This window comes from Trypanosoma equiperdum (genome assembly GCF_001457755.1).
Source record: "Trypanosoma equiperdum strain OVI genome assembly, contig: ctg_878, whole genome shotgun sequence".
NCBI lineage: Eukaryota > Euglenozoa > Kinetoplastea > Trypanosomatida > Trypanosomatidae > Trypanosoma > Trypanosoma equiperdum.
The window spans coordinates 40,084-55,226 of NW_027124840.1; the positions used below are offsets into that span (position 1 = coordinate 40,084).

Below are 15,143 nucleotides of genomic sequence, written 5' to 3' on the forward strand. Positions count from 1 at the left end.
TGAGGGAGCTTTCAAGAACACGTGGTATCGTTTTTTAAAAAAAAATATCATATCCTGGTAAATGGGCTATGATACACAATTGAGTACAGATACAAAGGTGGTACATATACCTATCTTTCCCACTTAAAATCATTTCTTCCTTGCTTGCCACCACCAAAAGGCAAAACAAAGAGGCAACAGTAAACCACCTCCATCTTATTATAATCCACTTGCCCTGTGCCCTACTCAGCACCCCTTTAGGGATCACAGCAATAAGTGGCTGCGGATCACCTCCCTTCTCATGTACAGTCACATATCACACACATATACACACATACATACATACATTTGCATAATGAGATTCAATGATGCACGATCGCACAAAACTACACGGAATAAAGGAATATCCACAGTATGGAGAAAAATTAGTAGTAAACAGTAGCAGCGCCAGAAGTGGTACCGTTAGTAGCGGTCATGGAAAAAAAAAACAAGACCCTGGAAAATGAGAAAAGAAGGGGGAAAAAATAGGTTAAAACACTTCAGAAAAAAATAGAATGTGGAACAAAGAAACAAAATCGCGAAGGCTAAAGACAAAATAACCAGGAAAATAATAAAAGACAGGGAAACGGGAAAATGTGAGCACTGAAGTGAAAACAAAGCGCACAACAAAGGTCAACGGAAGTTGTTGTTGAAATGCCATGCGTCCCCACTTTCCCCTTCCACCAGCTACAACCCACGCACAAACACCTCTCCATCCTCCCTCCTTCCGCACACATGGTCGATTTCGCAAAAACAGAGGGAACTTTTCCTTCAAGCTGTACTTGCGATAATTTTCCTCGGTGGCACGACGGAGGCACTGCTTTTGTTTGCCTCAGCTCCCGCACCGCATGTGGGAGGAGCGTCCAGCGCTATGCACGGCCGAAGTTTCTTCCCCTTAAAACCGGTAGCGGTGTCGGCAATGAGCCCCTGATATTCACCATTGACATAAAGCTGGACGGCGCCCTCGTCGGTATTAACAAGAAACCCGAAGCGCGCGCCTGCCGAGGGAACTAACAACCGCCATAAACTCCTGACCTCCACACCATTCACCTCAACGGCGCATGTCAGGCAGTTAAAGAGGCAGCAATTAGCTTCGGACAGCCGGCTATTTAAAGAGCTGCTCGGCTGCGCTGCATGCAGCTCAACGTCCCCCAAGTTAACATTCGAAAGAAATGCATCTTCCGTACACACACCGACTTTGCACCTCGTATCGCTTGTTTGGATCTCATAGAAATACTTCCCATGTCCTGCGGGCATCTCTAAACCTCCAATGGCAGGTTGATATGATCCTAAACAACCAGAATGATACACGTGTGGACCGTCTAAAGTGTACGCCGGACCAGCGCGGACCCACTCAAACGTAACGCTATTGATTGAGTCCATACCGAAATTCTCAACTACCTTTATTCCCTCCTGTAATGCACCCCACCTTTTCCCTTCGTTTCTTCGCACTTCCTCACCAACCACTTAATCAAATTCAGAGAGGGTAAGCGACCAACAACCTCCACGTCTTCACTCGCGGAGACACAACGGCCTTTCAACTTTGCATTCAGACATGCCACAAAAAATAAGGGAGATACAGAGAGGAAAGAAGTAAGATGAATAAGTTATGTGAATGCATTTGGCAAGCATTGGATATGGGCCTGCGCGAGGGTCGACAGCAACAACAACAACGATGTCCAGCCACGTTCCTTTTCGACCATTTGGTCTTGAATTAAATAATAAATTGAAACAATAAAAACGAAAAAAAACATGAAGGAAGTGAGAAACCTAGGATACGAGACGACGAGAATACCAGGCAGCTGTCCGCCGCATCGTCACTTACTTCTTCTTTGTCTGCATCTTGCCCTTCGCCTTGCCACGAATCTTCTTGTTTCGGTTGCGGCGTTCCTTCACTGACTTACGAGCCGGAAGCTTCTTCTTACCCATACCCAGGCGAGCCTTACGGTAGTTGGGCTCAATGCGCTTCATGGCAGCAAGGTCATCATAGATAAGACCGAAACCAGTCGTTTTCCCGCCACCGAATTTCGTCTTGAAGCCAAAGACGGAAATTTGGTTCTCGTCAGCGACCTTGTAGAGCGACGCGAGGCGGTTGCGAATGAGTTTCGCGGGAACAGTGCCGCACCACCCGGGGTGGTTCACCTCAACAACGAATTGCTTGCGGTTCAGCAGTTTGTTCACCTTGAACTGCGAGGTTCGCACCGTCACCTCCGCCTTCTTCTTCTGGAAGACCATCACTGCTATCCTGAACTGGGGGAGGTTTCGGCAAACATTGAAATATCAGAGTCGATATTCAAAGGGGGATAAAATCACAGATACATAAGAAACACCAACGATTAGTTAGCGACAATCATAATAGTTAGTAGGGCACATTACCAAAACAGAAAGAGGGGTCTAAAACAAACCGGTGGGAGAGCTCGATTGAACATCGATAGTTTTCCTTGTTCGCATTCACTTCCATTTCTCTATCCATATTGTATTTCGTTTTCATAGTTCTAAACCGTCACACATTAACAATATTGTTTTTGTTTTCTACTGTTACATCTTGGTAAGCACAGACTTGTGTGCATAATCATCGGGTGGACAGTATCTGGTCCATGGTCCAACCGACACTTTAGCTTCGGCGGCCCAGTAAACCAGCTCCCATATCCTGCGTAATGGTGCGCACGGCCACATCGTTAAGTAATTTCTCCACCAAGTTCAGCAATGCGCTATTCTTCCACGGTGGCAGGACACCCTGATCCTTGCACGGGGTTCCTGCCGTTGTAGTGAGCCGTTGTGTGACTCCTGTAGTGGGAGGCATGGCCTCAGTTGCGCCTGCTGCGCCTGAACCCGGGTCACTTGACTTGTTCGCCCCATATGTCGATGATGGAGGATCCCTCACAAAAGAGTTGGAGGCCATAGACACCAACTCCCTGTATTGTGGAATCTCCTCTTTGATAGTCTCGGTGAATGCATTTCGAACCGGTGGGCAGTCGACAACAGTTCGCAACAGCCCTTCAAGCATCCTTCGCACAATTCTCACATTACCTCGAGTGAAATCTTTTATTGTTTGCTTGAGCCTATCTCCCACCAAAGATGCACTCTGAGGCCGTACGTAGTTCTCGTAGAGCGGGGGAAAGTACACCTGCCGGACCGCACACTCCCCGTAGAGCCGCTGGTACTCGTCGACGGGCATAATACGCGCCTGCACCAACACCTCAAGCGAGTGGGCCAAGACAGGTCCTTCATCTGCGCGTTTTTTTAGTGGTAGAGACATCGTGTTATGATCCGCAACACCAGAATGTAGAGCAGGTGCAGCTGCCGCGGAGAGCACACGAAGGCTCTGATACTCCGGCGGGGCCTCAATTACAGAGGGCCGCTTTTTACCCATGTAGGTGGCTCGACGCTTCGTGCAGGTGGACCTCTCGAACCGCGTTTTCGTCTGTGGTTTGACGTCGAGCAACGGATCGGTATCATCTTCTTCATCGGCCTCTTCGTCCTCAGGAGCTGCTGCCGCTTCCACATACATTGGGCTCACACTCTTGTCCTCAATCAACGTCTCGTTGACTACACGGCAGAATATCGGGGCCTCGATAATTTGGCTGAGCTTGCCGCATTGTAGCGCAAGAACGCACCGCACGCGCTGCCCAGGTCTCACCACGCCACTGTTCGGCGACACAGAAATTGTTGAGCTCCCCGGTTCTAGCGATGTAGCCCACGAAAAGCTGTATGAAAATGAGTTGTGCCTGTTTTCAACATAACAAATTCGGCGGTGCAGCGAGAAGCGGGGCACCGCACCAATACGCATGACGTCGATGGAAAGGGAAACTGGGCAAAGCCTTGAAGGCAGACGCAACGAGGGTGAAACGGGGATGGGCAGGAAGGCATCATTAATCGTGTTACATGCTTCCCCAGTAGACGTCTTCTTTGGATGGTATCCGACACCGCAGAATCGCATACTGTATCCCTCACCATTCACGATCTGAAGGCCAACGTCAATCGTGTAGGTACGCACCTCGAGGGGGCGGAAATACCAATGGAGCTGGGTTGATCCGCCGGGGGGAATAACACCCTCTGGATTCATACACTGAAACACGGGAACACCGCAGTTGGCCGCACAAACCTGCTCAACAAGATCTTCCTGTACAACGTAAGTCATCGGATGCGACGAGGTGTTCTCAATTGTTGAGCTTTGCAACGGTGGCTCGACATCGCCGAGTGCTATGGGGTGTAACTGATAAACAGGTGGATGGTGAAAGGCGAGAGCGTGAGTGTTGTCCGCCACTGTGCGCCCCTCAAGGACCAGAAGAGCCTTCTTACCCTTGTCCAGCCGAAGCAAAACGGGCAAGCAGTGCGTGCCGACACTAACATGGCGGTACGTAATGGTGATAACGGCGTGGGAGTTCACGGGGATGGTCCCCTCTCGAGGAGAAATTTCCAACAACCGGTTAGAAAGAATTTGCTGCACATCCTCCAACTCTTCATCTTCAACGAACCACGTCTCGTTCCCACCTTCGTGATCAATCGGGTACCAGAACCGGAACGGGGCTGCACACGATCCAGCATTCTCAACGCACAGCATAATCTCCTTATCATCATCATCCACACAACCTACGCCGACATCCATGTAAATTGGCTCAACGCCCTGTACATACTGCGGGAAGGCGAATGAGTCCCTCTCTACGTCCACGCTCTGTACAGGGGCAGCAAGCACGTTATTAATGCTATTAATAGCTAACTGGCACCACAACTGCGAGCGGTGCTGCTGTAACGAGCGTACGTCAGTGATCTGAACAGCCGGGCGTGTACCTTTCAAGCGAACCTCGCAGTGTGGGTGCTGTTGAACCTCGTGCAGGTTTGTGGGGCAAGCAATACTACTCAAATCTACCCCCCTGCCGCCAACGAGTGTGTACAAGATACAGTCAGTCACGCCGGCCGGAGGCCGCAACGTAACAAGTACTACAGTGTGCGAGCGGGCGGCCAATGCTCCGCACCTGTTGTTACTGAGGTGAATCATTGGGGTGTCTTCACCCTCCCAATTCATCCTCCTTGTTTTCGTGAGCCACCTCACCTCATAGCATACTTCACACACACTGCTGTTGTATATGGTCCACTCAAATGTTTTCTCCTGTGCGGCTGGACCCTCGTGCTCAATCACCACCGGTTCAACCTCAACTACAGATTGACGACCTTCACCCATAAAGGGGCAAGAGATGATGCGCTTGCCATCTCTTAAGCTCAGCTCTCTTGGTGTGTTGTTGCAACTGCTGCTTTGTGACTCCCGTTCCCGCCCGACCAAAGGATCAACAGCTCTCCGTGTTGCGTTTGAACTCGGCTGTGTTTCATCATGTGTCGAAATTGAGAATGTTATATGCCCCTCATACAACACAGGATCTTGGGGGCAGAAGGAAACAACCAAATTCATCCCCATCCCTGCTTGTAGGACGCCAACCGGTGGTTCCACAAACACTACACCCTGAAGTGGCTGTGAAGGAGATGACTCGAAGCTAATCGGTACGGTTGTTGGGTTCGTGATTCTCAACGACCGCTCCGTGACGCCTGTTACGCACGCGGGGCGCATTGTAATCATAGAGCTGTCCTCTACGAGAAGCTCTGGTCTAAACCCCTCACCGTGCAGCACTATGCGGAGCTCGTCTTTAGGACTATTGCTCAACTGAACGAGCATCTCTCCACGCATCCACGCCGCGCCTTTGGCACTAAAAGAAAGCATCAAAGGAACGCGACTACGTGCTGGTATTATGCCGTACACGGGGTTGCACCCGAAAACTGAATTTGATCCATGGCCGCTAATGGCATCACTTCCGCAATCCTTCCCTTTCGACTCTTGGCTCTCCAGACGTAGGGCGACCGCGAAGGAAACAATCACACCTCCACGATTCTCCAGTTCAATAACCGTGTGCGTGGTGCCGTCAACAAGGCACTTAGGAAAGACGATGTGCTTCGGTGCCCCCACACAGGAAACAATGCTTCCAGCCTCCGCATCGGAGCACTGAATAATCTGTTGGCAGTGCACGGTAAAGTAATGAGGAGGAGTGAAACTTCCCTCCTCGATTAAAAGGAAGGACTGCATCTGCTTGTAGTTTACATAGCACTCAAGATGCTGGTCGCGGAGTGAAGTGCCTGCTGCCCGCGACCGAGTAACGGTGAAGGTGCAGTAAGAGTGAGGCAATATATCTTCCTGCATGGGCGTCACGCTGAAACTGCAGTCGGTGGGGAGGCACCAGTACGCCGTCGCCACCGTGTTGCTCCGGTTGTACACGTTCACATATTGAGGTTCGTTCCTTGAATCCACAAAAACTAATGCCTCTGTGCTCAACACGAAGGGGGCGCCGGTGGAGAAAGACGAGTTCCACCGAGCGAAACTAATACGGCCCCCGCTCTTTTTGCGACAACCTCCCGTCACCAACTCACTGGAGGTCGTCGGGTCACGATGAAGATCTCGCAGCATTGCCAAACTAGAGGTGGAAAGTAGATGCATCAACGTGTCGGGCACCTTGCCACCCCGCAGAACCTTCGAAAGGAGGAACAAATCCTGCGGTTCAGATGCCCCAAGGCCGACCTCGTGACGCCAAAAAAACTCCTCCACCTCCTTCAACCCGAACGACATGGGGCGGATGCTGTCATCGTACGCAGAGCCAAATAAGTCGACGAAAACAACGTGTCTCGTGAGGTTCATGATAATGTGCAATCGCCGTAGATAATTCATCGGGTATGTAGGACAGAACTCCACCCACATCCGCTGGGTGCCTTTAGCAGGGAGTTCTCCGGTCGTCGGTGTTACAACAAATGACGCGCCTGGAGAAACACCAAGAACATAGAAGTTCACAGACACGTCTGAGAGGTTCTTGATGTAAAAAGAACGCCGCAATGCCCGGCGGTGCTCATAAACAACGATGTTCTTTTCCATCCGGATGTCACCAAAGTTCATGGAAGTCACTGAAGCAACCACAGTGGGCGCAACCACAACACCGCGCAGCAGCAACGTAACCGTGTTCCCAGCGAGTGCTTTTACGCACAGCTTGTCAGAAAAGGCAGCACCCACCGACGTCGCAGCGAAGGTAACTTTGAACTTCTGTGCCTTCCCCCGCGGAATAACACCGGTCCGCGGTGCGGCAGTAAAGGGGCATGAGAAGTCCTCCCTTTCCACCTCCAAACTGAACACCGCGTCAACCACTGAGGGATTTTCGACATCAAACTCCATAGTGTGCACCTTACCAACGTATACGGTACCAAAATCTAACAAGAGACTCCTGCCATCCTGCAACAACTGCATCTCACGACCGCTGAGGCAGCTGTCGTCAGGGGTAGTTGAGCCGGTTACGGTGCTAGGCTCCTTCGACACGCGGATGAAGGGGTACTTGGCAACACCAGATATCTTTATTGTTGAGAGTAAAGAACCACACGCAGCCATTTTGCACACCGCCTGAGCAATCAAAACACACGCCTCCGACGGCGTGAAAGTTATGCACAGGTCCACTGTTTCATTTTCCCGAAGCTCCCCACTTGTGGGTGTAATGCCGAAGGGCGCCGGCACCTCCCATTCGTACGAGACGGTGGTGGTACCCACGTTCTTCATGGCGACGATTTCCCTCGCAGTGGTAGCGGTTGGAACATAGCCAAAGTCATGGTGTGGAGGCACTTCGACCCTCGCCGTCGGTATTTTCCCTTCCAATTTCACGAAAAAGCTACCCCGACCAACGACAGTCACCTCAAACATGTCACAAATATCAACAAGCTCCGTTGGGCGGAAAGATACTTTAATATCGGTGGCCATGCCACTGCTGAGTGTAACCGGATCGGGGAAATCCATGATAAAAACTGTCTTTCGCAGCGGCAGTCGGTACACTATAGTTTGCTTTTTCATGTCTAAATTTCGTATCCGCAGCCTCTGGGTATATTCGCCGCCTGGCTCCCAGTGGCGCCATAGGAGTCGACCAACGCAATCAACGCCGAGCGTTCGCTTCCGCTGCTCCCGGCCATCTGGCTCAAAAGACATTTGACAACTAAACAAAAGCACTACTGACTACGGTCCTGCACAGGGCAGAAATACAAAAACTCGCGCACCCTTCTCCGTCCCGTCTATGAATCCTGTGTATCTTCCCAGCAAGCGATCACAAAACGTAAAAAGAAAGGGGAAAAAATAGAGGCAAGTGACACACAATTTGCATTTTTCACTTCACCAAACCCAACGTAGAAGACAAGTCCAAAATGCGCAACGGAAGAAACCTGAATGTGCCCGCTTACACCACACGAGATGGCAGCTTCCGCATCCTCTTCCCCTCCGGGTTAGATGCTTGTGGAGAGAATGGAAAGGAAAGAACCGGCAGGAATTAAATAGCTACCCCTAATAACTTTGTATTCTGCGGCGCTCGGGTTGTACGTGGTAAAAAGATAAAACAAGTGCGTTGCAAACAATGGCAACGCAGAAAAGGGTCACAACGAAGAGGTGAACTCCGGTATTCGCTTGCCCCATAAACTCAAACAAACAAACAAGAAACAAAAGGAGATGGGGGAAACAGCGATAACAAGGTTAGTGACATAAGTAAATGGTGCAATAGAGGTCGACAATAAACCGAAAACCAGTGACAGAACTAATGAGGACCATTATATTGGAGTAAAACAGGAAGTATAAAGTGGTAGTATACGAAAAGCGGGGTGAAGAGAACAAAAGCAATGGTAGTCAGACACCTGGCCGCAATTTATAAAGTGAGAAAGTGGAAAACGGTGCATGTTATGCTCTGGAACCCCACTACTTCGGACGTCTACGAAGAGACGAGCAGCCACGAAGAACAATAGCGATAACCTTACCAAAGAAGGTGCAACATGGAAGCAATTGCCTCCTCACATAGCAGACCATACAATGATGTTTGCCGCGGATACCGCGGCAAACCATAGTACACAAGCACGTTGGAAAAAAAACGTTGGAAGTTTCCTCACTGAAGATACTTCGCACGCGCCAACAAAGCGAAGAATGCCAACACCATGTAAACCGCAACACTTGCTGCACACGCGACGATGTATTCCGGGAGTTCTTCCGGAAAATACCCCTGCAACCTTGCATACGTCGTGCCATCCGGAAAGCAGAAGGGCACCTTCGGCTCACACACGAACTTCAAACCATCAAATTCGTTCACCACAAGCCCCGCTAGGCCGTAGCGCACAAACGAAACATACTTGAGCCAACGCCAAAAGAATGGAAGGCTCTGAGTGCCCATCAAGACACCCCCCGAGGGTAGAAGCAAAAGCACAAGCACCAACGGTGCCACAATGTTCGCCACTTGTATGTTTCTCGACAAGCTCGAGAGGAATAAACAAAGAAAGTAGCTGTTCAGCACAACAAATGTGCACGTACAGGAAAAGAGGAGGAACTTACCCACACCCTGTTGCAGACCCATCGTGAAGTACACTATAATGTCGAACAGGAGGTTTGTCACAACGGTTATCGGCACGTCCTGAACAATCTTCCCTATGTAGTACGCAAGCACACAATACATCCCGGCACGATGCTCTCTCACGAAAATAGCACGCTCCTCGATGAAAAGATTAAGGGTTGCTAGGCACGAAAGCGCTGTATTCATGGTTACAAAAAATAGCGAGCCCATTCGATTCCGAATAGACAGCTGATCGTTACCCAACTGAAAGTACACAGAGCCGATCACTGTCCCGAAAAATGCCGCTGCAACGATACGGGCCACCGCCGCGCTGGAATCCCGTAGTTTGCTTAACACCGCACGCCACGCCACGACATAGATTTGTTTCGTGATGCCACGGTAATATGGTGACGGGTCTCCCCCTGGAAGACCATCATATCCATAACTGCACCTTTCGTTGATGGCACCAATCTCACGCTCCACCACGGCGAGCAGTGAAGTGTGGAAGGCGGTGACAATGCCGGAGCACGTTCGTGACATGGCTAAAGCACAGTTTTGACCTACACCACTTTTAAAAAACTCCTCACTTGGTGGCACGGCCACAGCGTCCAGTAAAACATCTGCTGGATTGTCCAGCTGCGGCGGCGCGACGCCTACACCCTCGAGGAATCGCATGACTGCACTCGCGGGCCCGAAGTACGCCTGCTCACCTGACCCGGTTAACAGCAGCAACTTGTCAAACAGCTGGAATATGCTTTTGCGTGGCTGATGAATTGAAAAGACAACAGCAACACCACCAGCTGCTATCTCCTTAAGGACAGTAAGGAGATGTTGGGCAGTAAAGGTGTCAAGGCCTGTGGTTGGTTCGTCAAGGAATAAAATGGATGGCTGGGACACCAGCTCCATGGCGATCGCGCAGCGCTTCTTTTCTCCCCCGCTGATTCCACGGACCATCTGCGACCCAATTCGTGAGTTCTGTACGTGATCGATGCCCAGAAGTCGCATGACACGCTGGATGTGTGTTTCCAGCACACTGCGTGTGAACGACGGCGGAGTGCGCAGCTGGGCGGCGTATGAAATGCTTTCTTTCACAGTCAAATAAGGCCAAAGCAGGTCTTCCTGCTGTACGTACGCACTGATGCGGCGAAACGATCCCAGGTGAATTGGGTGCCCCTGCAACAGCACCTCACCACCTATAGTCCCACTCTTTTGTCTTTGCGCCATTATGTCAAGAAGCGTCGACTTACCGGCACCAGACGGACCGAGCAAGGCAAGCAACTCACCACCTCTCACATAGCCCGAGATACCGCGTAAAATTTCTTTTGGCCTCCCTTTGTCACCTTGGACAGTGTATGTGATATTTCTAAACGTTAAGGCCACAGGCTTCTCTGGCCCCAATGAAGCGGGGTCTTCTTGCTTTGGGCCCTTAACTAGAAAAGAGGTCTCCTCTTCTTCGGCATCTGTAAACTGTGTGAAACAAGGAGGGCTGCCATTGCCCTCCATTTGACCCGTCCTTACTGCTGGTGCAAAACTTCGAGCAAGTTAATGAAATGCATTCAAAAGTAGTGGGGCACAACTGAAGCGCAACAATCGTACTCACGGGACAGAGTGGTTGGAGAATAAAGCGGAGGGAATGTTTGTGGGCACAAAAGTGCCACGAGCAGAAGCACCAGTATGGAGGGGGGACGACGATCAACCCCAAGTAAACATCCAAAACAGTGACAAAAAACGATGTAAAATAGAAGAAAGGTAAAATAACTCCCGTAAACCTGCATGTCCATGTCTGGCAGCGGAAACGAAAAGGCGTTGCACGCAGCACGATGAAAAACAAAGGAAACAATGTCTCCCAGTTTTGTCTTGTTTTCATTGAAATGTAAAAGGAATCTCCGGATCGAAGTAAGATCAAAACGAATGGTATTTAAATAAAAGAAGAACACAAATTCCTGAAACACGCATGCGTGTACGTAAACGTAATGAGACGTAAGCTTCCCCCCCCCCCATCATGCCACCAGTGTCAACGAGTAGGTCAAACCTCAGCGACGACAGCATAAGCGTTTAACCTCCTTATTATAAGGCCGGCATCCAGAAGCTGCTGAATCACCGAACTTAAACACATTCCAATATGATGTTCTCCACCCATTCGCTCAAAAAGACACCTCACAACCTCTTCAGGCACTGCTGAGCCATTACACGCCCGCTGTTCAGCCAACATCTGGCGCAACAGCACAAGGCAAGCGGCCTTTTTTCCTACCCTTTTTCGCTTGTGTGCACCAGCAGCGGAACGTGATGCGGGACCATAGACCGGTCCTTCCGATACGAAGTGATCTAGTGAGCTCAAACCAGCTGAGGTCGTGGCAACGGACACGGCTGACTGGAGAGTCGTGGACGAAGCTGAAGCAGCCGTATCCGCAGTCCACAGGTGATGTTTGTAACACAACCAGACCTCCTCCGCAAGGGTTTCGTTCCATCCAGCGACACAGGCACGACGACAATCGCCGCTCTGAGCTTCAGCCTCAACATTGCAAATCCCGTTGAGTATGAGCCGTGCAATGTTTAACTCCCATAGCACTACCAAATGTGAGCCGAAGGTCTTTTCGCATTCGGTGACCCTGTATTGGCACCGCTCGGAAAGACGGCTAAGGTAAAACGCTGTGAATTCGTTAACAGGAATGGCCGCCTCCAAGGATGCGGCACACGGCGCCTCCTTCACAATGATGTGAAGTGTTGCGCTGCTTAACGGTCCGTGGCACATCGAGACCCTGCTGCTACCTAATGAGGTAGAGCGAGACCGAGGTGCCGACTTCGACTGCGAGCGGGCCACGGAAGCAGCAATAACCTCATCGCCGACTAACGCAGCGTTCTGTAACAGCAAGTTGGCGGTGGTGCGAGCCACAAGAGTAAACTGCGGTACGATAGCCGCGATGCCGAGGTTGTCATCATTGGAAGCAGCGGTAATCTGAGCACGGGTACGGACCACCCCACCACGCAGGGTGGCAGCCCCACCAGTACCGCTGCCGCCTCCACTGTTTATGGGACACAGGCCACATAGGAGGCCTCCCACATGATTCGTGAAAGCACCGCTGCCGTTGGCAGGCAACTCATCGATGACGAGTGAGTCCACCGCGGAAACCGCACCAGCCATAAGAAGTTGCTGATGCACGTGTGGGTACGCTGCAGTGATAGCCTGCGAAGCAACTGTGGATCGCTGCCCTCCGCGCATAACGTGGGCACCAACAAGTGTGGCGCAGGAGCCTAAAAAGTGAAGAAAAGCGCGCAAAAGCGCCGACTTCCCCGAACGGGAGGGACCGAGTAGTAACAAGTGAAGAGGCCGCCGACTGCGGCAACGAAGTGAACGATATATCGTGTGTGTGGCGACAAGAAGAAGCATCGACTTGCACAATTCTTGACCCGCAATCTCTGGAGCAAATGCTCTCGTAAGCTGTTTAAAAGTAAGAGGTGGCGTAGCCGACACAAGGGAGAATGGGTCCCTAGTCACTTCGGCGGTTGCTAGCATTGGCCGCATCACCCACTCCACATCGCTACATCGTTCAGTGTTGTGAATAACGTAAGCAGTACTTCCATCATCCATACTGCTTGCATACATAACGGCGCATAGTACATCCCCCAGGCGCATCTGCGTACCAACATCACCATAGGCCCATGCGGAGAAATGCCGCATGCTGTCCAGCAGCTGTATGACGAAGTGTGTGCGGCTGCAGAGAGCAGGTTGAAGTCGCTCAGTTGATGATGACACAAAATCTGTACCACGCCAACCAAGCTGAACAATGTCCGTCGTAGTAGGCAGAAGACGCAACGCGACGACTCGTATGGGACGTCGATGCAGCACACCATGGATGTCAGAACCATGCGGCAACCTGGGAAAGGGCGAAGAGGAGGTTGCGCTGATTAGAAACGCACATTCCGAAAAACTATAAACATTTTCAAAGGAAGAAGCCAAGCACCGAAGGTAATACAGCGCTAGCGGTTCGTCCTGTAGATTCCAGACTCTCTTTTCCCAAGTAGCACACAACGATGGTGGTGCTGGCGGCCCGTCTTGCAACAAGTTGAGCAAATCTGTGTACGTTAATCCGCCAACACCAGAATTTTTCTTAGAAAAATCGTGCTGCTGAAGCCATTCCCTCACGTAGCGCATCCATTCTCCCGCCAAACAGTCAACTGCCATCAGTTAGCTTTACACGCCTTTACTTGCACATCCTTGGGAAATTTAGACAGGAAGAGAAACGTGAGGATAACAGCAGACGCACAGTACATGCACCGGGGGGTTGGTGAGAAGCACCTGCAATGGAGCACCAGCAAGCACAGTCTCCGCTATATCCTTCGTGAAAAATACGAGCAGCACGCACATTAACTTTCAAACACGTTCATTTGCTATACTACTGGTGGTTCAAGAGCAGCATACCAGACCTCGCAACGGCGTGCCGCAGGTTGACGTCCCAGGCGTAGAAGGAGAAAAATTACTCGGCGTGGAGCAGATCAAAAGGAGGAGCCACAGCCCTGTTTTTCGCCCAAATGAGGTATTCAATGGCCCCTTATGCGGAATGTTGCTCTTACTCCTCCCTTCACCACTCGGACGTTTACGTGCAGGATGGGGGTGTTCTACAAGCCGTCCCCACTAGTGAATGCCCCCTTTTCCCCTTCCCCCGGAGAGCAGCAGCAGAACAGTAACCTCAAACTGCCGTTCCAGCCCCCGCTGGTACCATTAAAGTGGAGCGTACAGGTGTCATACGATCCCCTCTCCTTTGGTGCTACCACCTACGCCTGACGTCCATTTGAAGCAGGACATGCTCTGCAAAATGCTGGATGCGTCTCCATGGCGCAACGCATGCGTATCGGGTGCCATTATGAGAGGTCAGTGCCACCGGTACCCGTCGCTGCCACTTTTCCCCACCGGCCCTACCCTCGAACGGCTATAGGGGTGTAATACCCCACTCTGTTCGGTGCTTCCGCATTGCCTCACAAAAGGTCTTTGTGTACACCGATTCGTAAACCTCACCAGCAACTTCGCTCAGAGCCTGCCGGTAGGCTTCATTGCGCAACGCTTTTACTCGCAGCTCGTAATCCAGTGATGCCATCAGCAGTTCCTGGCCGGCACCGTCACCGTCACTGTCACTATTGCTACCACAAGGTTGCGGCGTAATACCTAGCATTTTCTTTCCTCCTGTCTTCACTACGGCGACCGATGAGAAAGCGGAAACAGGAAAAGTTAGTAATAAATGACGTTATCCTGTTTGCATGCGGGCGCATAGGGAGCCTTGGTCGCAATGACGGACACAACAAAATGAAAGAGGCGAGCACTATCAGAACACAAGGGGGGCGGCGCCCACGTTGTTGGGAACTGCACGTGAGCACCAGCACTCGATAGGAGGGATTCCCTGTGCCTAATCCTATTGTTTCTGTCTTCACCGAGCTAAGGTCCTCTCAGCATCTGCCCCAAAGTTGAAAAAAAAAGGGGGTACACACATGCAGACCCCGACAAAGTGGCCTGGCAACACGAAGCCGACGCCACATCGCAGTTAGATGTGGACTCACTTCACGCGCAATGCTCGCGCTCGCCGTAATAAACGCAAAGCTTTCAGTACAAGCTCCCGTAGACATCACAACATCGTGCTCACGTTCAGTGTCTGCATACACGTGAGAGTCACCTAAAACATCAACGTCTGAATACAGAAAAAAAAAAAGGCAGCCACCTCCCTCCACAAGAAAATGCTACCCGCCACAACAGCGGAATGG

The 15,143-nt window shown here is 51.0% G+C and overlaps 6 protein-coding genes across 6 annotated transcripts; all 6 read right to left on the reverse strand.

Annotated features, from left to right (window-relative positions):
• Positions 1 to 789: 789 nt before the first annotated feature.
• TEOVI_000417500 (SPRY domain containing protein, putative) lies at positions 790 to 1,401 on the reverse strand (the record flags this gene model as incomplete). Its single annotated transcript, XM_067226972.1, has 1 exon — positions 790 to 1,401. One exon carries the CDS (start codon positions 1,399 to 1,401, stop codon positions 790 to 792), a length of 612 nt encoding a protein of 203 aa, XP_067083073.1.
• Positions 1,402 to 1,839: 438 nt separating this feature from the next.
• TEOVI_000417600 (40S ribosomal protein S24E, putative) lies at positions 1,840 to 2,253 on the reverse strand (the record flags this gene model as incomplete). Its single annotated transcript, XM_067226973.1, has 1 exon — positions 1,840 to 2,253. One exon carries the CDS (start codon positions 2,251 to 2,253, stop codon positions 1,840 to 1,842), a length of 414 nt encoding a protein of 137 aa, XP_067083074.1.
• Positions 2,254 to 2,632: 379 nt separating this feature from the next.
• TEOVI_000417700 (uncharacterized protein) lies at positions 2,633 to 8,017 on the reverse strand (the record flags this gene model as incomplete). The annotated part of the gene is made up of 1 exon (XM_067226974.1): positions 2,633 to 8,017. The coding sequence occupies one exon, from the start codon at positions 8,015 to 8,017 to the stop codon at positions 2,633 to 2,635; it is 5,385 nt and encodes a 1,794-aa protein (XP_067083075.1).
• Positions 8,018 to 8,954: 937 nt separating this feature from the next.
• Positions 8,955 to 10,895, reverse strand: TEOVI_000417800 (ATP-binding cassette protein, putative; the record flags this gene model as incomplete). Its single annotated transcript, XM_067226975.1, has 1 exon — positions 8,955 to 10,895. One exon carries the CDS (start codon positions 10,893 to 10,895, stop codon positions 8,955 to 8,957), a length of 1,941 nt encoding a protein of 646 aa, XP_067083076.1.
• A 523-nt stretch (positions 10,896 to 11,418) lies between these two features.
• On the reverse strand, positions 11,419 to 13,575 carry TEOVI_000417900 (uncharacterized protein; the record flags this gene model as incomplete). Its single annotated transcript, XM_067226976.1, has 1 exon — positions 11,419 to 13,575. The coding sequence occupies one exon, from the start codon at positions 13,573 to 13,575 to the stop codon at positions 11,419 to 11,421; it is 2,157 nt and encodes a 718-aa protein (XP_067083077.1).
• Positions 13,576 to 14,320: 745 nt separating this feature from the next.
• TEOVI_000418000 (uncharacterized protein) lies at positions 14,321 to 14,560 on the reverse strand (the record flags this gene model as incomplete). Its single annotated transcript, XM_067226977.1, has 1 exon — positions 14,321 to 14,560. The coding sequence occupies one exon, from the start codon at positions 14,558 to 14,560 to the stop codon at positions 14,321 to 14,323; it is 240 nt and encodes a 79-aa protein (XP_067083078.1).
• Positions 14,561 to 15,143: the final 583 nt, after the last annotated feature.